At 44.8% G+C, this 25747-nt stretch overlaps 1 protein-coding gene across 5 annotated transcripts in view; it reads left to right on the plus strand.

Annotated features, from left to right (window-relative positions):
• The window catches only part of RIPOR2 (RHO family interacting cell polarization regulator 2), a 105901-nt gene that overhangs the window by 64418 nt on the left and 15736 nt on the right, over window positions 1-25747 (plus strand). For 3 of the 5 annotated variants that reach the window (XM_083449154.1, XM_083449155.1, XM_083449156.1), the window contains exons 2-14: window positions 775-901; window positions 2578-2733; window positions 3809-3887; window positions 4552-4575; window positions 5156-5209; window positions 8893-9042; window positions 10236-10299; window positions 13255-13298; window positions 14170-14295; window positions 15325-15473; window positions 15874-16003; window positions 18900-19571; window positions 20452-20633. In XM_083449154.1, the coding sequence (XP_083305280.1) occupies window positions 775-901; window positions 2578-2733; window positions 3809-3887; window positions 4552-4575; window positions 5156-5209; window positions 8893-9042; window positions 10236-10299; window positions 13255-13298; window positions 14170-14295; window positions 15325-15473; window positions 15874-16003; window positions 18900-19571; window positions 20452-20633 (1957 nt within the window). Of the gene's footprint in view, window positions 1-774; window positions 902-2577; window positions 2734-3808; window positions 3888-4551; window positions 4576-5155; window positions 5210-8892; window positions 9043-10235; window positions 10300-13254; window positions 13299-14169; window positions 14296-15324; window positions 15474-15873; window positions 16004-17476; window positions 17624-18899; window positions 19572-20451; window positions 20807-20856; window positions 20944-25747 lie in introns of all 5 variants that reach the window. The other 2 variants (XR_014513265.1, XM_083449157.1) reach the window with 2 other exon arrangements.

The following is a 25747-nucleotide window of genomic DNA, read 5'->3' on the forward strand; positions in this document are numbered from 1 at the left end:
CTCACCTGGAGTACTGTGTCCAGTTCTGGGCACCACAGTTCAAGAAGGACACTGACAAACTAGAACGTGTACAGAGGAGGGCAACCAAAATGGTCAAAGGCCTGGAAACAATGCCTTATGAGGATCGGCTAAGGGAGCTGGGCATGTTTAGCCTGGAGAAGAGGAGGTTAAGGGGTGATATGATAGCCATGTTCAAATATATAAAAGGATGTCACATAGAGGAGGGAGAAAGGTTGTTTTCTGCTGCTCCAGAGAAGCGGACACGGAGCAATGGATACAAACTACAAGAAAGAAGATTCCACCTAAACATTAGGAAGAACTTCCTGACAGTAAGAGCTGTTCGACAGTGGAATTTGCTGCCAAGGAGTGTGGTGGAGTCTCCTTCTTTGGAGGTCTTTAAGCAGAGGCTTGACAACCATATGTCAGGAGTGCTCTGATGGTGTTTCCTGCTTGGCAGGGGGTTGGACTCGATGACCCTTGTGGTCTCTTCCAACTCTATGATTCTATGATTCTATGATTCTATGATTCTATGAAATAAAGGGATACATTTCTCAGACTCCTATTTACAGAGATACCTCTGGTCCTAAAATGGGAGTTCTTGTTGCTGAAAGAAAATGCAACTTTAGTATTTAGAGACTTGAATATCTTTAATGATCTCACGAGTCGCGTAGTTAATTTACCTTTTATTTTCCTGAAGCTGTAGTTTGGGAAGCTGTATCTTAAACCTGCCTGTAACTTGACATTGCACCTGACCTCCTTACTCTTACCTTGCAGGAATATCTTCCAGATTCCCAGAAATCATGTCAGTAGGATCACACTCGTTCTCCCCTGGAGGCCCTAATGGGATTATTAGAAGTCAATCCTTTGCTGGCTTCAGCGGTCTCCAGGAAAGAAGATCAAGGCAAGTAGCAGCTCCAAAGCCAGGCTTTCAGCTTGTAAATAGTTGGTGGGAAGCTTTGTTGGGGTCTGTTGTTGTTATCCCTTTGTTATCTATTGCAAAGGATGCCTCAGTTATGGACCTGACTGTGGTGAAATTTAAATTAAGCAAACAGAAAACAGCTCTGGCTTTACCAAAGGTTATCTCCTTGACCTATCATGTCTTTTAAGACTTCAGAAAGGTTTTTCATCGGCTTCGCAATTGAGGGTGGGTGATGGGAAGCGGTTGCACACAGTCATAAGAAAACAAAGGAAACCATTCCACAGGGAATGCAGTCAGGGTCTAGCCCTTTCTTTCCCTTACAGATGTGTCAAATTGTCTGATTTGCTTTAGAGCCAGTTTAATCTTAACTGCTTCATGAATTCTCTTTGCTGCCTTAGTAGGTTCAGACATGCTGTTTGCAGCAATATTTCTCAAGACAGTGCGCACTCAGCACCACAAGGCCAGAATATGGAAATTAACACATATATTTTAAAACAGGTAGCAGTGTAGGCCAGGGTTGGAGCAAGAAGTCAAGCGTAGGCAGCAGCCCGTTTTTCCTCCTCTTCCTAGGATCAAAGTCAGCAACCTGGCATTGTTGGGCAGTGCTGAGCATCTGGGTCTAGCTACCACAACACCACAATGTCCACACTGCCAAAGGCAGCACTATATGGAGGAAATTGTGGGAACTGAAAATGGAGGACATAAACAAAACATTGGTGCTGCCAAAGCTATGCTGGCCACCAGGCCCCACTGATGGAGGCAGAAACCCGTCAGAGGGTGCTTAGCTGAGGGCCCTCTCAAATTTGAAGTTGTCCCTGTCTCCATCCTGTGTTTCTGTGCCCCTTTTGTCTCTATAGCTGAATATCATCTGCAGTTTACATGACATATAGTAATGTTCTGGTATTAATGATGCTTAGGGATAGATGGCTATTACACATTAACTTTTTCAGCAATGTTGCAGAACTCCCCTCCCCCCATTTAAGGTGGCTTCTGTGGCCAGGGTTAAACTTGTTGCAGGTTGCTTTTTTATTTATAGTCTTTACTTGATATTAACATTTTCCGTATGCATACAAAGCATAAAGGCAAAGAACATCTACCATGAGCAAATTGCAGGTTGACTTGAGTTAAGGCCCTAAGCCACCAGGGCAGTCTCCTGCAAGAGCTCCATTAAAATGACAGAGAGCAAGCTGCTTAGCTCGTTTGGATTGTGCCTTTGTTTAATATTAATTACATCCTGCCTAAATATGAATCAAAGTGGTTAACGACCTGAAAGATCCACAGTGCAATAACCTGCCCTTCTCTTCTTCTATTTAGTTTCATTGCATGGTACATTTTAAATCTATTGTTACTCACACTGAGCCTTTGCAAGGGGACCCACTGCAGGTCTAAATAAATCAAAAGAATTAAATCAAATTCAGCGGCAATGCACATTTCTGCAAGTGGAATATCAGGTGCTGATAGAATGTCATGTTTGCTCAGACCTATTAACCCATAAACTTTTCCTCCTCTGGCAGGCAGCACAGTAAGCAGATTTCTTTGAGTCAGTAAAGATTAAGTTAGGGAAAGCTCCTTAGGCGATGCTCCTTTGAGATAACCAGATAATCACGATTTATACCTTTTCTTCCACCCCTTGCTCCCCTTTAATGTTCGTTTTGCAGGTGTAACTCCTTTATTGAAAATTCCTCTGTGCTCAAGAAACCCCAGGCAAAAGTGAAGAAGATGCACAATCTGGGACACAAGAGTAACAGCGCTGCTAAAGAGCCTCAGCCTGAAAGGATGGAGGAGGTTTACAGGGCCTTAAAGAATGGACTGGAGTAAGAGCTTTTATAAGTCTGGAGCAGCACTAAAACTGTCTTTACTGCTCTGTGGAAGAACAACTTGTTGCCCCCCTGGAGTGAATAAGACTTTAACTTCTGATGTCAAAGATAGGTTTATCAGCTCCCCAAAAGCAAGGAGTTCCTGCTTCTCCTCTTAGCAGCTCAGGGCAGATCTGCAGAACCTTTAGATGTTTAGCCACAGTGGTACAGCTGGGTGATTTTAGATGCTGGACTTAATGGGCTTACTTGGGGTGAGGGGGTGGGTGACTTTAGATAGCTGTGTGTATTACTTTAGTTGTGAAGTTCACAGTTCTCTTTGTGCACACACTCACCATGTGCTTTACAATTGCATTTACATTTTCTTTATTATTAAGAGAGAGAAACAAACAAACACAAAACAGCTTGCCAGTGCTGATTAAAAAGCATAATACCTGAGCATACTTTTGTTATTGAAAAGGAGAGTATAAATTTAATGTTAAAATAATAATAAAATGAGCATCACAAGCCGTATGCATGTCTGGCCAGCTGCCCCCTGACTATAAAATGTTTTTAAAGGTAAGAAGAATGAAAGCATCCCATCATCTTCTGATTGAAGATTGTGCAGATCCTTACCCAGACCAGCTTCACTCTTTCTCTGCCTACCATGGTGGGAGCATACTGCCGACTTTAGCTTTCACTTGCCCACATTTTTGGCAGATACAACAGGGACTTCCATGGTGGTGAAGGCACTGCCCACATCCCCACCAGTGAAGCCCAGAAAATCTGGTACAGAGGGAAACCTCAGCTGCATCCAAAAACTGTTCAGCCAGTGTAGTAGATTGAAGGGGGGATAGACTGCTCTCTAAGACTGCAATCCTATACACTCCTGTGAGCAAGTCTGACTGAATTCAGTAGGACATGCTTCTGAGTAGACAGGATTGCACTGTTAATTAAGCAAACTTTACTTGGTTGAACAGTTCGTGGCAAGAGTAAAACTTAGCAAAACAGCTTTTCTTTCCACAGAAATCAGCAATCGGCACTTCATTACTGAAACGTAACAGGGCTGATGTTTCGCTTTTTGTTATCTTTGCAGTGAGTATCTGGAAGTGCATCAAACAGAGCTGGATAAGTTGACTGCTCAGCTAAAGGACATGAAAAGAAACTCACGGCTGGTATGTCTTTGTCGTAGGACTCAAAACAGTAAGGAGGTTCAGGTAGCCGTAATGCAAGTGGTACAGCCCCCCCATGAGGTCTCCACAACCGAAGATTTCAGACTAGGAGGCATTTGTGTTAAAGTGTCCACATGTTAAAAATGTACTGTCTGGGTAGAACCTTCCCTCTGATATTGTAATTTTATGATGCGGTAGCAATTGTCACAGATAGATGATCTCACCGCTGGAATGCATTACACTTTAGGAGCTGTGCTACATTTGAATAAGGCCCCGACTCAAAGTAGTGCCTGACCCACACTGTTTGGTACTGTTCCGTGCTGCCATCCACATCATCACTCAAGGCAGATCCATTCGGTCAGTTTCACTCTTTCTTTACTAGTTGCTGTTTTGTGCAAAGCCACATGTGGTTCTCTCACAAACAGCGCTGCAGAAAACCCAGCATTGCTAGGCATACGGTGATGAAAAAAAATCCAAAAGTTGTTGCATACTTTTAGAAGTCTTCATGATCTATCCACACATTTCAGGGCCAGCTACAAAAGTCGCTTCATCATGGGGAGGGAAAACTTGCCTTCTTAAATTAGCTTAAGGCCCAAGACAACAATTCAGCATCGCACTTGAGAGAATGTCTACTGAACTATTAATCCTTTCATTTCATTCATTACAGGGGGTGCTGTATGATCTAGACAAGGTATGTCTATCTGCAACTTATCTGCAAAAATAAATGTTAAACCCGGTCTATGTGGCAGCAGACCATAAGATTAGTTGTGCAAGGGAACCTTTCAGATTGTGCTATAGTTATGCAAGGAGACAGTAGAAGGATGGGCATAATCAGTCCTTATTCATTCATTTTGCAACTGCAACTTTTAATCCAGAATAATTATTTCAGAGAAAGTGGTTTGAGGATTGCGGTATGAACTCAGTATTGCTCTCAGCAAGTTTTTGACCCAGACTTCGTAATAGTTCTACTACTATATTTTGAGGAAACTGGTAAAAGGCTGAAAAAGCCCCTCTTTGTCTAAACCCTCACTGATTTTTACATTTTCTTTTAGAAAATAATCTACTTTCAAGTACATGATTCTATTATTAATTACAAAAAGGTTGCTATGAAATTAAAAGTATTCACCTTTAAGGAAAGGCAGTGTTCCTTCCGAATGCCAAACTGGTTTGACAGGAGAATATGACAGTTCTGCAAAAAGGCCAAATCAGTTCAGCTCATCTCAATTGCCTGTCATTCTTCCCATTCTAATTATTTTTAATTTATTTTGCAGCAAATGAAAGCAATTGAAAGATATATGAGAAAGCTGGAGTTCCACATCAGCAAGGTAATCAGCTGTCCTTTCATCTTGCTTTTAACTTTGTTCTTAACCTATTTATCAAAAGCCAGTCTAGCATTCTCCTTTATTCCACAGAGATCTCCTCACAAAGCACCTCTTCAAGAAGGTTTGGGTTAGGTGGTATTGCTTATGTCAGCTGCAGGTGGGGTGTGGGGATTCAAGGGAGTTCACAATGTGCCCCCAGTTGTTGTTGCCACCATCCAACAATTCAGCATAGCCCTGCCCTGAGGCACGTTGCAAGAGAAGCTAGGCCCAGCAAACACAACACAGGCACCACTGTTCTGTGCATGCTCCAAAGTCTGATACAGGCAGTCCAGTTTTCTGCCCAGTTGCTAGGCAGAAAACCTGCCAAGGGGACTTCAGCGGGAGATGGGACATTTTTCTCTGCCATCAAGTGAACCTGCAAATATTAAACAAAATATATCCATATGTGCATGCTATTTAGCTAATCCATTCCCATTTTGACTAGGTAACTAATTCATATAATACTAGTAAATTATTGCCATTTTAATGAGAGTGTTCCTAGAGAGAGTGCCTGTGCATTGCTTTGATACTTGAGGGCGAGGGTGCACTGCAACTCTAATTGAAGAGACACCTTGCATGGACCACAAAGTTCCTATAGTTGACACAGGTGGGGCTGTGGTCTAAACCACGGAGCCTCTTGGGCCTGCTGATCAGAAGGTCAGTGCAAACGGGGTGAGCTCCCATTGCTCTGTCTTAGCTCCTGCCAACCTAGCAGTTCAAAAGCACGGCAGTGCAAGTAGATAAATAGGTACCACTGCGGTGGGAAGGTAAATGGCATTTCCGTGCACTCTGGTTTCCAGTGCTCTGTCACAGTGTTCTGTTGCGCCAGAAGTGGTTTAGTCATGCTGCCCACATGACCCGGAAAGCTGTCTATGGACAAACGCCGGCTCCCTCGGCCTGAAAGCAAGATGAGCGCCACAACCCCATAGTCAGGGGTCCTTTACATTTTTTACCTTTTACCTTTATACTTGATGGCTGTGTCAGTAAATGCCAGGCTATCCTGTGGACCAAATAATTGGATAAATTAAATTCTCTTCTCCCTCCCCTAAGTTGCAAAGCCTGATTAGGCCCCCTGCAGCGGCTGTTTGCATTTTTACCATTATTCACACAACCTAAAGATACTTAGGTATAGTTATTTTGGCCCTGTGCTAGCAGTGCCATTCCAGCGTTACACTGCAGTTGTGTCCCCAAGGGCAGCCCTCGCTTAAAGCAAGGAGCATAGCAGCAAGTATGGATTGTTTGCCTGCTTTCAGCTAAAATCTTCTGTGCTAGGGCATCCAGAACACAGCCATTATTCCCATACTCACGGATCAAATATTCATCAAGAAAATAGTTCCTAGAATAATATGTTCCCTGCCAGCAAAATGTCATGCAGCAGAGTACTTTTTGTTCAAGTCCCTCCCACTCAGAGCCAAGTGATTTCGGTGTTTTTAGCGAAGAGTGAGTTGCTACAGAGCTAATTCCACACTAAATTGTTCAGCATATTAGCTTTCTGTTCTGTAGCCCATGGTGACAAATAAAAGGGACTTCATGTGAAGCAAGGTTTTATGAGGCCAGAATGTAAGCAACTAACTCATGGAAACCTTTTAATGGAAAGTAGCAAAACTTAAGCTGACTGACTGAGGACCAGTGCATGCTGGTCTTCCAGTGAGAGCTGTGACTCAAAATTATACTCTGAACAGGAAACAAAGCAAGGAAAACAGGAAATGTGGTAACTAATGTGTAGCTCTGTAGCACAGCAGATGGGTCTGTGATAACTCCACTCAGAAAGAGAAAGAGAGTGCAAATGTCATACCACACCCTTGTTAACACCCTTGTTAACAGAAGTAAACAAAGCAAACATTTTCTAGGATGGAGACAGTAGCCTGACCCACAAGTGCTATACCATTTACTGCCTCCACTAGGACTGAGCTTTGAGGATTGGTGCATAACATAATACTAGCTGTAATGTGTGTTGTAGGCATCTATATCTTATTTTTTAATGAAGCAGGTTTGGCTAACTAGTTGTTGCTGTTGGCATCTGTCTGTCTCAAGAGACAATGGGGTGCACTTCTGGGGGTGAAGTCAAACAGCTGCATTAGCAGCACTGAAGTGACCTCCCTGGGACTCAAGCCTGGGCAGTGTGTATGGAGGTTCTGGGCTGCCATACGACAAGACCCCTCTCTTGGCCTCACTGATGTAGTCCAAAGAAAAGCAGAGCAATACATGTGACACCAGCTTGGCTGCAGGAGCTACCGGAACAAGGCACTATCTTAGGGACTCCACTCTGGATTTCTGTAGGGTTTACTCCTTTGCCTTTTATTCTCCTGAAGATATCCCTCAAAGCAGCAGAGATTTAGGATCAGAGTTTTCCTTCTCCTACATGGGCTCCCCTCCCAGGTTGATGAGCCCCATCTGCCCCTCACTTCCCTGTACAGCACATGCAGAACCACCTTCTTGACTGCTGGACCCACTACTGGTCTTGCCAGCTCAATCTCTCAGAGCCTGTATTCACATGCAAGGTCCCTAACTCACCAAAGGTATGTGACCCATTGGTTACCCTCACCTGGTTTAGCCAGCCAGTCAAAGACATTTCCCAGGGTGTGGCCACTGCTGCATGCTGACAGCTTCTAGGAGCCACAGGTGAGAGTTGCATGCAGGGTAGGGACCAAAGGTGGAGAGACTACCCCAGAAGGAGCACGATGTGTTCCCCACCAGAAGCACTACCCTAACACACCTCCCTTAACACCCCATACACACATAGTATTATTCTGCAACGCATTTTATCCATTAGGAATGAAGAGGGTTCGGATTTAATTTCTGGTTTTTCTCCAGCTGGCCAGTTTAGGCATGGACAATATGTGAAGCGTATTATATTGCAAGGATTGTCAGTGTTACTTGACAATGATGGATGAGCCTTGCTCCAACTAACATGTTGTTGTTTAGTCATCTTAGTCGTGTTCGACTCTCCGTGACCCCATGAACCAGAGCATGCCTTGGAAACTCACTTCCTTCTCAAAGCTTCTCCTTTTTTATGTCCATGGAGTTTTCTTGGCAAAATACTGGAGTGGTCTGCCAGTTCCTTCTCCAGGTGGACCACATTTAGTCCAAACTCTCGGTTATGACCTGTCCGTCTTGGATGGCCCTGCACGGCATAGCTCAGCTTTTTGGAGTTATTCAAGCCCCTTTGCCATGACAAAGCAGTGATCCATGAAGGGGCCAACTAATGTAGAAGCTTGAACTTTCTGTGGAGGAGCTACTTCAGTGCAATACAGTGGCATATTGCTGGTGCATTTTTCTTATTCTGAGAATTAATCCAAGCAACGAAAGCTGATAAGCAGGGATCTTTTGTAAGTTTTTAAAGAAAGCTTAATGAGAGAAGGGAAGGTTTGAACAAATTACAGAAAAGCATGAGGCAGTGACAGAGAAACGAGAGGCTGCTGATGAATTCATTGTTGTCATCGTGTCATTGTAAATAGGAAGGTGCTTTTCCACACTGGAATTATTTTCAGTTTGAAGGTAGGGGTGGCATCAGCAATGATGTTGTCTACACACCAATCTGTGTATAGAAAAATATTCTGGATTGCTTCATTTAACTTCCTTTCAGTTAACTTTCCTTTTTCTTTCCCTTAAAACAAAACTCAGTGGTCTATTGTTTTTCCACTCAGGTTGACGAACTGTTTGAAGCTTATTGTATCCAAAGACGGCTCCGCGATGGTGCCAGCAAAATGAAACAAGCATTTGGGTTGTCCCCTGCCAGTAGGGCAGCTCGGGAGAGTTTGACAGAAATCAACAAAAGCTACAAAGAATACACAGAGGTACATGATGGCCCATTGCACGTAATCTTCCACAGGTTAAATTTACCACTAATTTGTGGTGGGAGCATTGATTGAGTTGTTATAGTGCTGAGAAGACAGATTATGGATTGATCAAAGCATGGAATCTGCTGCCACTGATATAGCTTCATACGTGTGCAGCCGTGTGGATCCTACCGCCCAGAGCGGAGGTTCATACTATGGACCTCATCTTGTTAACTCAAGAGTTACAAAAAGACCAACACTTGTTCAGTGTTAACTGCCCAACAGATATTGGAACTGATTTCTTCCTTTACCATGGAAGTAATTGGCAAGGAAGTATTCTTTCACCAAGGAAATCCTGACTGGTGTCATAATTTCAATTCCAGAATTTTTGAAAGGTATCTGGGGGAACAGAGGTTTAACAGACTGGGAAATTGTCTACCAGGGGCTTCACTTCAATTCTTCCAGTGACCATTTCTGCGTGGAAGAGAATGAGCTTTAGAAACACTTGTGTGGGAGTTCTGGACTTGGGGGGCAGAAGATGAGGCTTGCAGGCTAGAGAGAATTGCAGGGGGGGCGGAGCTGGAGAACTGAAGGCAGAGCTAGACTTCATTCCCAGGTGCAGAAGGACTGGGAGAAACTTCCAAGTGCTTGTCTGAGACCAAGAGCTGGAGGGTTGTGGGCTGTTACAAAAAGTTATTGTTACAAAATTCTTACTTGGAAAGCACTCCCATATGGAAATTGGTGTAAAGCTTCTCTATAAATTGTCACATGTGAAAATTGCACAAGTGTGCATTCAGTGTGTGTACATGCCCTGGAAGAGCTACGGTTGGCCATGGCTTTCTAGAAGTCCTGAAATGACTTCTAAGCCCTGCCAAAAGTCAAAGGATTGCTTGCGCCAGCATTTCATGACTTGTAAAGATGTCAGCCTGGCTCGCTAGAGTCTAGACATTGGGGAAGACTTGCTAAGCTCTTGACTCCATGGACAATAAGGAAAAAAATATCTGTTTCTGGGAGCATATTCTCATTCTTTAATTCCCTGTTCCTTTCCGCCGTCTCCAGGCTTCAGCAAGAGTCAGGACTGCGTTGGAACTTTCTACATATAGTTACTTTTTTTTAAAAAAAAAAAAAACCATCCACCACATAGTGTATTTTAAGGCACTTCTATATTTTGGATAGTTGAACTGATACTAGTCTCCTCTTTTCCCACACAGAACATGTGTACTATTGAAGGAGAGTTGGAAAATCTAATGGGGGAGTTCTGCATTAAGATGAAAGGTAATTGGCTCACTTTTCATTACTTTCACTGCACAAATAGCACAGGGAAAGCACTGTCTCTCTCCCTCTCTCTGTGCTTGTGTTTCTGAAAACACTGAGAGCACAAACCAATTTAGATGAGAGGTTTGTTTTCCTCCTCCCATCACATTGGTTATGGACGCTTAAGCACCCCGCTACTCTGCTCGACATTCAAAGCAACAAGCAGCAATTGTACATGGTGAAATATCAAGTATTTACAGCACATTTTTCTAAGATTTTCAGCATGCGTTCTTCTTCAAAGTGATATGGCTGGGGTGAAGTTTGGGGGACAGCTAAGAAATGCTGTCACTCTCAGGGATTCTGAGACAAAGAATGAGAGTATTTTTTAATACCTATCTAGATTATAATGGGAGTGTAATATATTTCCCAGAATCAAGCTTTTGATTCTTAAAAGCACAAGCTCTGCCGCTGAGCTATGGTCCTTCACAAACGGGGCAATTGCGATTTTGTCATCCCGCATACTGATGTTGCAAAAGCCTGGTCCTCCTTTGCCTGTGAACCCGAATAAATCTGTACAAGAAAGGTTTCCCCAGAAAGTAGTAATGAATGTAGGTGCTGGGATTAAACCAGGAAAAAACACTTTGGAGCCTATGTTTCTGGAAGCTGGAGCTTAAACCCTAACCATATATGACAGGATGTAATAGACTTTCATTAGGTTCCAATGTGTGCAGGAGCACAGCGAACTGATGCAGAGGCACTATGGGAATGCCTTAAGAGTTTTCCATTTCTCATTTGTTTTCACCTGCTTCTGTTTGCCCCATGTGTTTAACAGGGGAGATGGGCTGCAGAGATCAAGTTGTCCTATACTAAGGCATCAAAAGGGAGATGGAGCCAATGGCAGCGTGCTAGTAAATTTAAATTATTTATAAATAATAAATAAATTAGAAAGTGGGAGGTAATATGAACCTGAAAGAGGGCTGCATTGTTCTGGAAGTTGGAGCAGTGCGGGAGGAGGGCAGGAGACACAATGTCTTTATTTTCACAGGCAGAGGGAAAGATCCCCTTGGCTATGAGAATGAAGCTACAGGGCACAGCCGCATCAATATATGTTAGACCAGCCATTAGTGCAAGAGTGACATTTGCCCCAAATAATGTTGTTTTAATAAATGCTATGTGACAGCAGAAAGGAAACCAGTTCCCATGAATTAAGGATACTGGGACTCAGGAGAGTCCTGTGTCCTATTTCCGAGTTTGACACAGGATTTCTGTGGCAGGTTTTCATTGATTAAAACCTCCCGGCTGTTGTGCCAGTACGAGGTTTTCCCTGATTATGTTATTTAAGTGAAGTTGCTCCGGAATAATTATTTTGTAGACCGCAAATGAATAATTTCTCCAAAACCCCTTTTAAATACATGAAAAGTCAGCACAGTTTGTGAGGAGCTGCTGCCACCAATGGGATGAAAATAGGAATGCCATGCAGCTACACTCCCCTTGCCGTTCCTATGTATTTAGGCCACTGCCATCTGATTCCATAATCAAAACTAGTAGTTAAGATGAGCTGTTCATAATGCAGCAGTGTGTCTTTGGTGCCAGTGTGATCTTGTAGCTTTATGATAAGACTGATTGTCACTCATTTAACCTTCATCTTTACTTTCTTCACGCTCTGCCTGTCATGTAGAATGAATGTCCCAAATCTGTGCCCCCAGTCAAGAGGCCCACGTGTGCTCTGATATTCCTGAGTGGGGTTACCATTTCACTCCAGTAAAGAGCACACCTAGTAAACAGTTTTTCACCCTTCACAACAGGGAGCTCACCCCTTATCTTACATTTTTGGATAGTAAAATACCATGTGTGTTTTGTATGTGGAATGTGGGGGGGGGAGCATATTTGGAGTGGCCCTCTCTGGTTCAGAATTGTGAGGATTTTAAAAGTTAACAGGAAAATGCTCCCTATTTCATTAATTAATTACTATTCGCATGGTGGCGCTGTGGTCTAAACCACTGAGCCTCTTGGGCTTGCCGATCAGAAGGTCGGCGGTTCGAATCCCCGTGACGGGGTGAGCTCCTGTTGCTCGGTCCCTGCTCCTGCCAACCTAGCAGTTCGAAAGCACGACAAAAAAGTGCAAGTAGATAAATAGGTACCGCTCCAGTGGGAAGGTAAATGACGTTTCCGTTCGCTGCTCTGGTTCCCGTGTTCTGTTGCACCAGAAGCAGCTTAGTCATGCTGGCCACATGACCCGGAAAAACTGTCTGCGGACAAATGCTGGCTCCCTCAGCCTGTAAAGCGAGATGAGCACTGCAACCCCAGAGTCATCTGCGACTGGACTTAACTGTCAGGGGTCCTTTACCTTTTTTTTATTCGTAGTAATAGTAGCAGCTGCTGTTACTACATGGAAAGGAAGGTAACTGATTGTCCTCATAATTCTGCCTATTTCAAGAAATATAATCTAGCAAAGCCTGGCATATGGGGAGGGAGAATGGAAGATGGAAGATTTTGCAGTAGCCGAGTGCTGCCCAGTGCATTGCTTATTTGAAGATGAGCTTGATTCTTTATCTGTCTTGGCGAGCTGTACTTAAAGAGCCTGGTCAGAAGTCAGCAGACAAATCCTGCCAGGGAACAGAGAATAAATTAGGCATTCAGGGCTCCCAAATAAATGAACCTACCAACTACCCCAACAATCTCCCCATGCATCCCATAATAAACCCTAGTAACAGAAACAATAAACCAGGCATCCATCACTACCATTTTCAGAGGAGCAGTAGTTGAAGGAGTTGGATGGAGCAGCTTGGATCCTCCTCCTTTGGCGAGAGAGGAGGATGGAGTTCAGAGTTCAGAGTTGCTCTCTCAATGGCATAAGAGCTTTGGCAGCATTGTGGAGTGTTGGTGATCAAGTTCCAAGTATAGAGTCACTGATGTAAGAAAGAGAGGGCATAAGCATTTCTTCTGAAACGGATCTCAAATGTTGTTGGCTCCTAGGTCTGGCTGGTTTTGCTCGACTTTGCCCTGGAGACCAGTATGAGGTGAGTGACTTTGTAAAAATGGCATTTTCCATCACGTTCAAAGGTTTCCACATGGCATTTCTTCCTGTTCTCATATCCTGCACAGCAAGAAAGGTCCCACTATTCTCTATTTATGGATGAATGCACTCTGAGCCTTTCCCACGTAAAGACTATGAAATTGGTCCCAGAGAGCTGATGGATGGCTAGCAAGATAACAACAGATCTTTCTTTAGCTTTGTTTTGGAAGGGTGTCAGCATGCCTCTCAATATTTTGTTCTTGGCATAGGTTTTCTTCCTCTTGTGGCTCCCATATCCAGCCAGGACAGGCTGACTTGAGCTGATCAATGAGAAAAGTTCAAGCCAGCCTCTCTCTCCCTTTCATTGCTTTTCTTTTTCCCCTCAAGGACAGAGATGTAAGTTCATCGACAAGTAGAACCTACAATGTAATCACTTGTCTCTGGCCAGGCCACAATTTGTGAGTCTGTGCTCAAGTGGGGTGCGCTGGTGACGCTGCATGAAAACACATTGTTTGCATTGACATTCAAGGTTTCCAAACTTCCATAGCACCCCTAAACAAAAGTGACCATTCCTTAGCTTTCTCTTCTTCCTAATGTTCTGGAACTACAAAGTACAAATCTATTCGGCATGCTCTCTGGAAGATTACAAAAGCTATGGTTTACATTGCCATTGTCGTTTTTAAAAAAGAGCTCGAACTGTAAAATGCATAGTGGTATTCTGTCACTGTGCATGCATTGTAGCTACAGTGTATTAGGTTGGATAAAACTCTTATCCTTCTCACTATGGTTTGTTCAAAGAGACAGAGTGTGAGAGAAACAGATAGTACAAATATGTGGGTTGAGAGAACACACTACAACTTTTCCTTTTTTCACAGATTTTCATGAGGTATGGCCGTCAGAGATGGAAACTGAAAGGCAAAATAGAAGTCAATGGCAAGCAAAGCTGGGATGGAGAAGAAATGGTCTTCCTCCCTCTTATCGTTGGGTTGATCTCCATTAAGGTATCAGTATAAGTATCATGGTTTTCATTTAACTAGCCACATGTTAGCCAAGTAGGACTATAATGCTCCTCTGCAGGTAGTAAGCAGTGCCATTCAGACTTCCCGCTATTAATTGAACTTATGTGTATTATCTTCATACATTTATAATCCCACCTTCTTTTCATCTTGGAATCAAAGACAATGTGCATGTGGTTCTCCCACCCAGTCACTGGCCAAACTCAGACCTGCTGAGCTTAGCTTCAGCAAGGTGCAGGTGCCCTCAGACCATATCCTGGATGCCTTTAATTTTTGTGAGAGACTCCAGGTATCCTGCAGTGATTTTATATATTGAGTCAGGTAAGGAACTTGGTTGTCAGTGCATCACTACCCTTCTCAACCATACTCTTTTTTCAAAAAGTGTTTTTAATATTGTTTTCAATACAGTAACCCATCCTGGAACCTTAGGGTGAAGGGTGGTTGAATCCTAGTTAATAATATGAAAGCTGCAATTTGGTGCACCCAAAAAACCCACAAATGGCATATGTTAACAAAAGTGTGCTAGGGCAGCCTACCTTTCTTGTCGTGGATAAAACAAATGTCCCTTAAAAGGCAGATTTTCATATCATTGCTCATGGGCATAACAGTCAAATGCTGATTGTTCCATCTTCCGGTTCAGAAAATATGCAATATTATGTAGCAAGGCCACTGTAGAAAAATGCGGAATACAGTGGAACCTCAGTTGTTGAACGTAATCCATTCCGTTTGACTTCTGAAACATTCAACAACTGAGGCGCAAGGGGTTGTCAGCAATTTCCACTGAGAAAATAGAAAACCACACAGCAGAAGCCGTTCGACTTCTGAGGCGTGTTCAAAAACTGAAGCAATTACTTCCAGGTTTTCGGAGTTCAGGTTCCGAAACATTTGGCTTCCGAGAAGCTTGAAAACCAAGATTCCACTGTAGTTGACTCTAAGCACTGCTACCGACCTACTGTGCCATTCATAATACATAGTTATTCTGTTTCTAAGTATTAACATGTGTTGCTTTTGAAGGTCACAGAAGTTAAAGGCCTTGCTACTCACATCCTGGTGGGAAGTGTTACCTGCGAGACAAAAGAGTTGTTTGCTGCTCAGCCTCAAGTTGTTGCTGTGGACATCAATGACCTCGGCACGATAAAGCTGAACCTGGAGATCACCTGGCAGTAAGTGAAGCTGACTTGGTGGTTGTGCGAATGGTGCTTCAGATCAAGGGGGTTCCTGCCTCCCTGCCCATAGTCTTTTGCTTCTCTAATAAGGAGGCTGAAGAAAAGACTTGCTGTAAACTAAGATTAGTAATACGAGACAAAAACCATAAGGTTTCATATTTCAATATGTACTTTGGCCCTCCATGACTGTAAAATGTAAACCAGTAGGTCATAGTTATTCCAGATTAATTAGCACAGAGTACCAGAGGGTTATCCTGTGAATGTGTTGTTTACAGAGACTCACTGGGAGATGATGGAGGTCCCTGCTCTGATGACCTAAAAATGAACAGAAAACAAGGGTTCCTTGTAACAGTAATTCAATCTAATGAGAGGCTTTTTCTTTCTTCTTTTTTTACAGCCCATTTGATGTCGAGGACTTGACCCCATCCGCGGGCAACACAAACAAAGCATCCGCTCTCCAAAGGAGAGTGTCCATGTATAGCCAAGGCACTCCAGAAACCCCGACCTTCAAGGATCACTCATTCTTTGTAAGTTCAATGTGCCTCTCTAATACAGACTCAGTGGATAAATAACAGTTATAGTCAATGCATAGTTTCACACAACTTTGTGATTACGTAAGTTCAATGCTGATGCTCCTCAATCTTCTTCTAAGCTTTTTTAAAGCACAACAAATTTATTTCTAAATCCTAATAACCACTATTAAAATACCTGTCCCCTTTAACTATGATAGCGGCTGTTAATAGATCCCTCGCCATTACCCAAGTTGCAGTAATATTTTTAACATTTTACCTTAATATGTGTATTCTTTATTTGTAAACAATCTACTGTTTTATTCATAAACCGTTGCACATCAAAAAGCTTCATTGCAGAGATGATGATGATGATGTTATTTATTTATTTATTTATTCATTCATTCATTCATTCATTCATACCCTGCCCATCTGGCTGGGTTTCCCCAGCCACTGTGGGAGACTTCCAACAAAAGATTAAAAATACATTAAAACATCAGTCATTAAAAACTCCCCTAAACAAGGCTGCCTTCAGATGTCTTCTAAACATCAGATAGTTGTTTATTTCTTTGACATCTGACGGGAGGGCATTCCACAGGGTGGGTGCCACTACTGAGAAGTCCCTTTTATTGGATGGCCATAAATTTGCTTTAAAGTTGGGGGGGGGGGCCTGAAGGCAGTAGCAGCATAAACATACATTTGGTCATTTAAACTTCAAGACTACTTTAAACATATATATTAGTTGGACACCACCCCAATCCCCGAGCAGTGCAAGATTCCAGGGTTTCCAGGCGTGCTTACACAGGGTTTGTGTTTCCTTTTGGAAGTGAGGTACTGCAGAGACTGTGGTGTCTTTATGATATATTGTTTATTTGCTCACATATATACAACCTGAGCCTGCAGTGGAGGGCTTTGCAGCATGAACACCCCAAACGGGTCTTGTTTCCCCCATACAGTAGTCACAGCCTTGGATTCAAGCAGAGGTCCAGCATGGCTGTCTCTCTCTCTCTGCTTGTTGCTTTGCTTCTAGGTCATATCATAGCCAAACTCAACTCTAAACTCTGGATTTTGTTCTTCCCACTATCTGCAAGTTGAGGGAGAACCCTCATTTGCCCTTTCCAAATAGATTATCACCCAGGCAATGACCTCATCAGGAAGCCAGCCTGGCTTATATTTTAACAAGTACTGGATCCAGGGGTTCAGGAATCTAGCCTGGCTTGATTAGCTTTTAACTCTTATTGGATCCAGAGATCAGAAGGCTTGATCAGATTTTAACACTTGTTGGATGCAGGGATTAGAGGCATCTGGCACCCACAGACTCAGAAATATATATATATATGAATCATTTATTGCTGTTGTAGCTCCCTATAGAGGCCTTTGACATGTTCTAATTTCCAAGAGTTGCTTTAGCCAAAGATTCCTATAACGTACAGTCTCATATAAAAGTGATTTAGTTGAACTAATTGCTTCCTTTTTGCTTAATGGTTGAAGAAATGGATGCATCCTCCACAAGACAGGCTCCAGCTTTCCATTTTAGATCCTCTGCAGGATGCTTTCTTTGACAAGCTTCGCCGCAGTCGTTCCTTTAGTGATCTGCTGTCTCTCAGGCTGAGACCTAGAGCAGGGCTAGAACATTATGTGAGTCTTGAATGGTGGGAGCTCTCTTTATAAGTTATCTCCCTGCATTGCTCAAGCAATTACTCTTATTTTCATGCTTGCCCAGATTCTGATACTCTCAGTGAGATCTGTCTAGTTTGCTGACCATGTGTTGAAGAATTTATTGTACACTCATGCTTGGAATTAACTGATGTTCATGGTTGACCTTAGTTTTGTAACCTCTTTTTAGACAAGAGGTCAAGAGAAAACACATGACCATCGGAAGAAGACATATATATATATATACATATATACATGTATGTATATATGTACAGTGGACGCTCGGGTTGTGAACGTGATCCATGTGGGATGCACGTTTGCAACCTGCAGCATTCGCAACCCACATCTGCATGTCTGCGCATGCGCGGGTTACGATTCGACACTTCTGCGCATGTGCAAAGCATGATTTAGCGTTCTGCGCATGCGCAACTGCTGAAACCCTTTCCGGTACTTCTGGGTTTTGGCAGTCCGCAATCTGAAAAAACGCAACCTGAAGCGGCTGTAACCCAAAGTATGGCTCTATGTACATTGAAGGGGCTCATATCTTGTAAACAATATTCCGGCAATATTCTATATGCAGGATAGAAAGAAAATTTAAATGGGGACCAATTTTACTGAAAAGCAGGATGAAAATAAAATAAATTTGATGCAGACTAGAAATTAATTGTTCATATTTATGCCCCATTGGGGTTTGAGGCTGTTTCTCTTTGAAACAAAATACCAAAGAGGAACAACCTCAAACTTTAAAAGTATGCCTCAGTTTAGTGTGAGAAATGCTGAGCAAGAAGAGAAAGATATTCTCTAACCCTTTAACTTATTGTCTGTCAACACGTAGTAATATCAACAAAGTCATGCTACATGGCATTACAGTATTCCATATACATATTTTGCATATGGCCAGCAAACACAAATCTTGTTGTTCCTCTGTTTTGTGCATGAAGTTAAGTAAGTTTGCAGTACCTCTCACAGAACATCAGTTCAGGATTGGTTTAGAACCTTCCTATGCTCATTATAGACCAACTCTGATCTTTTCTGTTTGCTGTGGTTTTTTTCTGGCCTACTGATATCTTCCTGTTCATATCATTTCATTAAAAAAAATAATCAGTATAATAAAAGGTAAGTTTCTTTTTACAACTAGGCTTCAAATAAGTCAACAGACCTTTAACACTTTTACATTTTCTGCTAGTGGCTTAGCATTAATTTTGTGTGAAAAGTTTTTCCGCTTTCCATCTTTAACTGTTCTTGTTTACATTTGCAGTCAAATTCACCTGATGACGTCTTTGAAAATGGGACGGCAGAAAATGAGAAAAGGCCAATGTCGTTCAGCTTCAGTGATATTCCCAATGGAGATTGCACTCAATCATCCTGCACCATAGATAACCCTAATCCTGAAATTACTGTCACGCCCCCAGAACACAATGGGCAGAAGTTATCAAAAACTCGCACCATGGACAATATCAGTACAAGCTCATCTGTAGACTCTACACCTGAATCCAGAGACTTAAAACCACAAGAGCATGTGCTAGTGAATGAGGAAAATAAGATTTCGTGCATAGATTCTGAAGTTTGCCAAAAGTCTCTAGGTTCAAGAAGCAGCAACCTGTTCTTAGATAATAGTGCCCAGGTATCACTTCTGCAGGACACAGATGAGTTGTCAGAGCTCAAGCCTGTGGAACTGGATACTTTTGAAGGCAACATCACAAAGCAGCTGGTTAAAAGACTCACTTCAGGAGAATGCCCAATGACACCTGAAAAGCTGCACTGTGAGGGGTCAATAAGTGGTGAATCGGAAGGCTATAAATCTTGTGTTGACGGAAGCCTAGAAGAAGCATTTCAGGGACTTATTCTAGCACTTGAACCTCATAAAGAACAATTTAAAGAATTTCAGGATTTGGACCAAGAAGTAACACACCTAGACGAAATCCTAAAAGTAAGTTGTCAGGCATCCTCGCTTTTAACTTTCTTGTATCTCTTGAATACTTTTGTTGTTGTTATTGTTCTGACAGGCCTTTGCAGCTGTTTAATTTTTGATTAGTTAGTCACCGGAATGATTATCTGTATTTTTTTCTTTTAAATGATGTTTTCTGTTTTATAGTGTACACTGCCTTGTATACTATACGGCGGTATAGAAATGCAGTGGAACCTCGGTTTTCGAACGTAATCTGTTCCGGAAGACCATTCCGAAACGTTCAAAAACCGATGCACAAAGGGCGGTCTGCAAATTTACAGAGAAAATTGAGAAAAATACAGTGGTACCTCAGCAGAAGCCGTTCAACTTCTGAGATGCGTTTGAAATCGGAAGCATTTACTTACGGGTTTTCAGCATTCCAAAATGTTCATCAATGGAGACGATCAAAAACTGAGGTACCACTGTAGCTTTATTCATAAATAAATAAATTAAAAGTGAATACCAGACATTTATGTGACTAAAATCAACGAGCACCCAGCTCACACAAGTATACACTACACCAATGGTAGGAATTACCCCACAAATATACTAAATTTGTATCTTCTATATTGACATATTATAAAAGGTGTTACAATTAAAAACAAGTGTCAACTAAAAGTCATTTCATTGGTTGGCAGACAACTTCCAGACAGTATAAGAATCTAGAAAGAGAAGATTTACATCACATATTGTGAAAAACTGTATTGTTGAATCTGGTAGTTTCAGGAAGATGCAGAGAATTTCTTCTTTGTTATTAAAAAAAAATGTTTCTATGCCTTTTTGTTGCGGGTGGGGGAGTGAGAGTGTATGGATTCATCAGCTCCCTCATCCTCACATATTCATTTTGCTTTTGCTGTTGCAGTGCAGACCAGCAATCAGTCACAGCAGGTCATCCAGCTTAAGCCTAACAGTTGAGAGTGCACTGGAAAGTTTTGATTTCCTCAACACCTCTGACTTTGAAGATGATGGTGGTACTGACGAGCTTTGCAATGGCGGTCGAGGCACTGACTGTGTATTCTCAGATACAGAAGTTGAGAAAAACAGGTACGGAAGCCAGTATCTTGTACTTTTCTTACTTAAGCCCAAACTCTCGCACTTGTCCTTTCAGTCCTGGCACACAGACATTGTTAAAGGAAGATTAAACTAAATATTGGGGTTTATAGATAAGTGATTTCCCTACAGAGCAATTATAATTTAGTTTAGAAGAACTGCTTACAGTGTTGCTCATATTTTATTTACCGTTTGGCTGAAATGTCCCCAACTCCAGCTTAAAACAACAGCTGGTAGAACATGAGACTCTTAATCTTAGGGTTATAGGTTTGAGCCCCATGTTGGGCAAGAAGATTCCTGAATTGCAGGGGGTTGGGCTAGATGACCCTGGTGGTTCCTTCCAGCTCTACAGTTTTATGAAACTAAGATTCTATGATACTTTTTAAAATCATCAAAACATCATCAAATGGGGGGAAAGAGCACCATTTTGTCATGCCATCACAAGCCTACCCATGCCCCAGCTTCTCCTAATTCGTACCTGTCAGGGGTTCAGGAGCAGAGTCACAGGAGAGGGAAGAAACGGAGAGCGAGGGGGAGGAGTCGGAAGGAAATGTCAGCGGCGACAGTAGTCCGAGGTCTCTGAGTCTCTCCAGTGACTCGGAGGATTCACAGAAAGGGGCCCCCATGGTCAGGGCAAGGGGGACACCTCGGGAAGAAGGGGCCAGAGGGGACTCAGAGAGTAACAGCTGGAAATCCGGACCAGCTTCCCCCCCAGAGTGCAGTAGGGGGGAGGAGTCCAAGGCATCGGGATCAGGGAGCGCGCAGGCAGAGGGAGAGCGTGAAGCAGGAGTGGCCACACCCTCGTCAGGGAGCGAGGAAACGGTCATCAGGAAAGTTAAACGCGCGCGCGCGCCAAGTTCAAATGTACAGGAGGGCGGCAAGGTGGGCAGCCCGGGTAGGGAGCCAGGTCCTAAAGCACGCCGAAGAGAGGGGGAGGAGTCAGAGGGGTCCAGCTCTGCGTCAGAAGAGTCCAGGAGGGAAGAGACCCCGGGGGGTAGTAAGACCCAGAGGAAGAGAGAGAGAAGGAGGAGGTGGAGTAAGATTAGAGTTTTAAGCTGGTGCACAGGGGGCGGAGATCCAGATAGAGCTTCGCCGGTCTAAAGCTCAGACGTAGAGCTGGGACGCTGAGATTTGTAAATGGAGACTATTCTTCAATAAAGACTTTGATACTGTACTACCAGCTAGCGTTGGTCCTTGGTGAGCTGGGACCCGGAGCCAGCTCTGACAGTAAGCTCTATCTCCATTCTTAAAGTTTTGGCACCAAGAACCTCGCCACGTGAGTTGACGCAGCGAGGGCAGAGGAGGGGTGCTTCAAGAGCTCACAGAACTCAGGCAAGATGACGACGGAAGAGCAGATATCCGCCCTGCAAGAAGCTGTGACACGACTCAGCACGGAGGTAATTGCATCCAGAAAAAGAGAGGAGGAAATGAGTAGCGCCTACCGGGATCTCCAAGTAAGATTGGACGTGATTTCCAAACAGGGGCCACCTGGATCCAAAGCAGAGGGCATTGGATTGGGAAAGAGGGGAGGCAGCCTTGTATCCCATTTTGACGGGAGTTTACAGCAGTACCCCAACTTTAGAGCAGACCTGTTGTTTGCGCTGGATCTGCTTGACAAAGACTTTAGAGATGAAAGAGAGAAAGTGGGGTTTATCCTATCCCATTTGCATGGTGAAGCCAAAACGTGGCTGAGAAATTTATGGAGGGACAATGATCCGGCGCTCCAAGACGCGAAGGCTTTCATTAAAGCTATGGACTCGTGTTTTTTATCAAAGATAGACGTTGATATTGCCAGGAGAGACATACATGGACTTAAGCAAGGCAAAGCCAGCGTGCGTCAGTACCATACGCGTTTCTTCGCACTGGTTCATGCACTGGGATGGGACAAAGCTTCTGCGCCAGTGAGAGATCTCTTTTGGGAGGGCTTGAATACAGAAGTAAAAGCCGAGATTGGAAGGGGGGAGAGGCCAAGGAGCACCCAGGAAGTGGTCCAGAGGGCTCTGGAGATCGGGGTGCATCTGGAGGAACGTCCTTGCAACAGAGAAGAAGGACGTTGGGGAAGGGCACCAGCCAGAGCACCTCCCTTCTATCCCAAAGAAGCAGCGCGTGCGCAGTCCACGCCCTCGCAGGGAGGGGGAGAGGAACCGATGGAGCTCGGAGGTGCCAGGGCTCAGTCAGCTACCAGAGCCCTGACGCCGGGAGCAGTCAAGACGAAGCCTCCTAGAGGGAACAGGAAGTGCTACATCTGCGACAGTGCTCAACACATGGCGAAAGAGTGTCCCCAGAGGCTCCACAAGCACACTGCAGCATCAGCAACAGTGACAGAAGCAACGCAGCAGGGAAACGACAGAGTCTGGCTGGAGGAAGAGGTACTGGGGTCCAGCCAGACAAATCAATGAAACAATCCCCAGGGATTTTGCAGCCCACAGACCCCCTCCCACCCAAACCAGTGGTGCAGCTTACAGCGTCTCTCCAACTGCCCAACGGAAGCACTCTGGAAGTGCCGATCACCATTGACTCCGGCAGCAACGCCGACTTTATAGGACTGGATTTTATTCAGCAGCACAATATACCACTGCTGCCAGCCACACTGCCCCTGAAGGTTGTCACAGTGGATGGCAGGGACTTGCTAGGGGGGCAAGTGGTACAACAAACGCAACCAATGGTGATGCGGATTGGAAATCACCAAGAGGTCATCAGCTTCAACGTCACCAAACTGTCAGGCACGCCGGTAGTCTTGGGCATGAGTTGGCTGCACAGGCACAGTCCAGCATTGGCGTGGTACCAACGCCAATTGACCTTCGGTTCCTCCTATTGCGCGGAACATTGCATTCTTCGTAGCCAAGAAGAAGGAGGGGAAGACACGCAGCTACAATTGAGCACGCTGCAAGCAGTGCCACGCAAGTACGCAGCGTTTTTGGAGGTTTTCTGCGAGAAGGAAGCAGACAAGCTGCCTCCCCACAGGCCCTATGACTGCCAGATTGACCTCCTGCCAGGGGCGACGCTGCCAGCCGGGAAACTGTATTCCATGTCTGAAGACGAGCTGCAGGAGCTCAAGGAGTTCATAGACCTCAACTTAAAGCGCGGTTTCATCCGGGAGTCGAAAGCAGCAGGGGGCAGTCCTGTATTCTTTGTGAAGAAAAAGGACACGCCCCAAAAAAGACTTGTAGTGGATTTCAGGCTCTTAAATTCAAAGACCAAGCCCACAGCCTTTCCAATGCCCAAAATAGATGACCTGCTTGCAACGGTGAGGAAAGGACGCGTTTTTACAAAGTTGGATCTGAGAGGGGCGTACAACCTGATCCGCATACGGGAGGGGGACGAGTGGAAGACTGCCATGTTCACGCCCCTGGGCACATATGAATATAGAGTTATGCCCTTCGGTTTACAAAATGGCGCCCACTGTTTTCAAGCGTTCATGCATCACGTCCTGGCGGGTCTTCTCTACAAGAAATGCGTCTGCTTCTTGGACGACATCCTGATATTCTCAGAATCTGAGGAGACCCACGAGGGGGACGTCAAGGAGGTTCTGCAGCGCCTGCAGGAGCATCGGCTGTACGCAAAGCTGGAGAAGTGCCAGTTCGACAGGAAGGAGGTGGATTTCCTGGGCTACAAGCTGTCGGACAAGGGGCTCGCCATGGACAGCGCCAAGGTTCGCGCGGTGTTGGATTGGAAGCGCCCGCGCAATCGGAAGGAGGTCCAGCGGTTTGTGGGGTTCGCCAACTTTTACCGCAAATTCATCAAGGGGTTCGCGATGCAGACAGCGGCCATTACCGACACGCTCAGCTCCAAGAAGAAGAAGTTCATCTGGACGGAGCAAGCGGAGCAGTCCTTCCAGAACCTCAAGCGTCTCTTCTCGTCCGAAGGGCAGCTACTGCATGTGAATCCCAGCAAACCGCTGAGGGTTGAGACGGACGCCTCAGACAGAGCCGTGGGCGCCGTACTGTTGCAGGAGGACCCGCATGGGGACTGGAGACCGTGTGCCTTCTACTCTAGGAAGCTCAGCAAGTCAGAGCAGAACTACACCATCTGGGACAGGGAGTTGCTGGCCATTCATGCAGCATTCAAGGCGTGGCGGCACTTCCTCATCGGGGCCAAACACACTGTGCAGGTTCGCACGGATCATAAGAACTTGGAGTACTGGCGCACGGCAAGGTTCCTGAACCAGCGGCACATCAGATGGGCGGAGTTCTTTGCGGATTTCGACTTCAGGATAGAATACATCCCAGGCGACAACAACATCATGGCAGATGCACTGTCCAGAAAGCCGCAATACCTCGAAGAAGCGGCGCCAGCAGCGGCCAAGCACATTTTCGCCCAGAAAGCGTGGGCGTGCGCTTCCGCAACCGTGGACCTGGAAGCGGTCCGTCGAGCACTGCAGGAGGACTCCTTCGCTCTAGCCAAGATGGAGGAGGTGCGCAAGGGCACGGTGAACAACGACGAGTTCCAAATAAGGGACGGATTGCTCATCCGCAGAGGAGCACTCTATGTACCGGGAGATGAGCTCCGCGCGAAAGTACTGCAGCAGTTGCACGACGCGCCAACCGCCGGGCACTTCGGCAAGGAGAAGACGGCGGAACTCGTTGCCAGAGATTTCTGGTGGCCCAAGATGAGGGGGGAAGTCGCGGAGTACGTCTCGAGGTGCGACACTTGCCAAAGGGCCAAGTCAGTGCACAAACCTCCGGCAGGACTGCTCGAACCGCTGCAGACCCCGAGCGAACCGTGGGAGAGGGTGGCACTGGACTTTGTCACGGATTTACCCAGCTCGAGGGGTAAAACGGCAGTGCTAGTGGTGGTGGACATGTTCACTAAAATGGCCCACTTCATTCCGTGCGCGAAGGTGGCCACGGCAGAACAGACCGCCAAACTGTTCATAGACCACGTCTTCAGGGTGCACGGACTGCCACGGTCTATCTTGTCCGACAGGGGGCGCCAGTTCATTTCGAGCTTCTGGCAGAAGCTGATGGGTTTCCTGAACGTCAAGATCAACCTAGCGTCGGCGAGACACCCGCAGACCAACGGACAAGCGGAGCGCGTCAACGCCATCATGCAGCAGTACCTGAGATGCTATGCAAATCAACAGCCGACGACATGGGTGGACTACCTGC

Source organism: Podarcis tiliguerta, assembly GCF_965153285.1.
Source record: "Podarcis tiliguerta genome assembly, chromosome: 7".
In the NCBI taxonomy this organism is placed as follows: domain Eukaryota; kingdom Metazoa; phylum Chordata; class Lepidosauria; order Squamata; family Lacertidae; genus Podarcis; species Podarcis tiliguerta.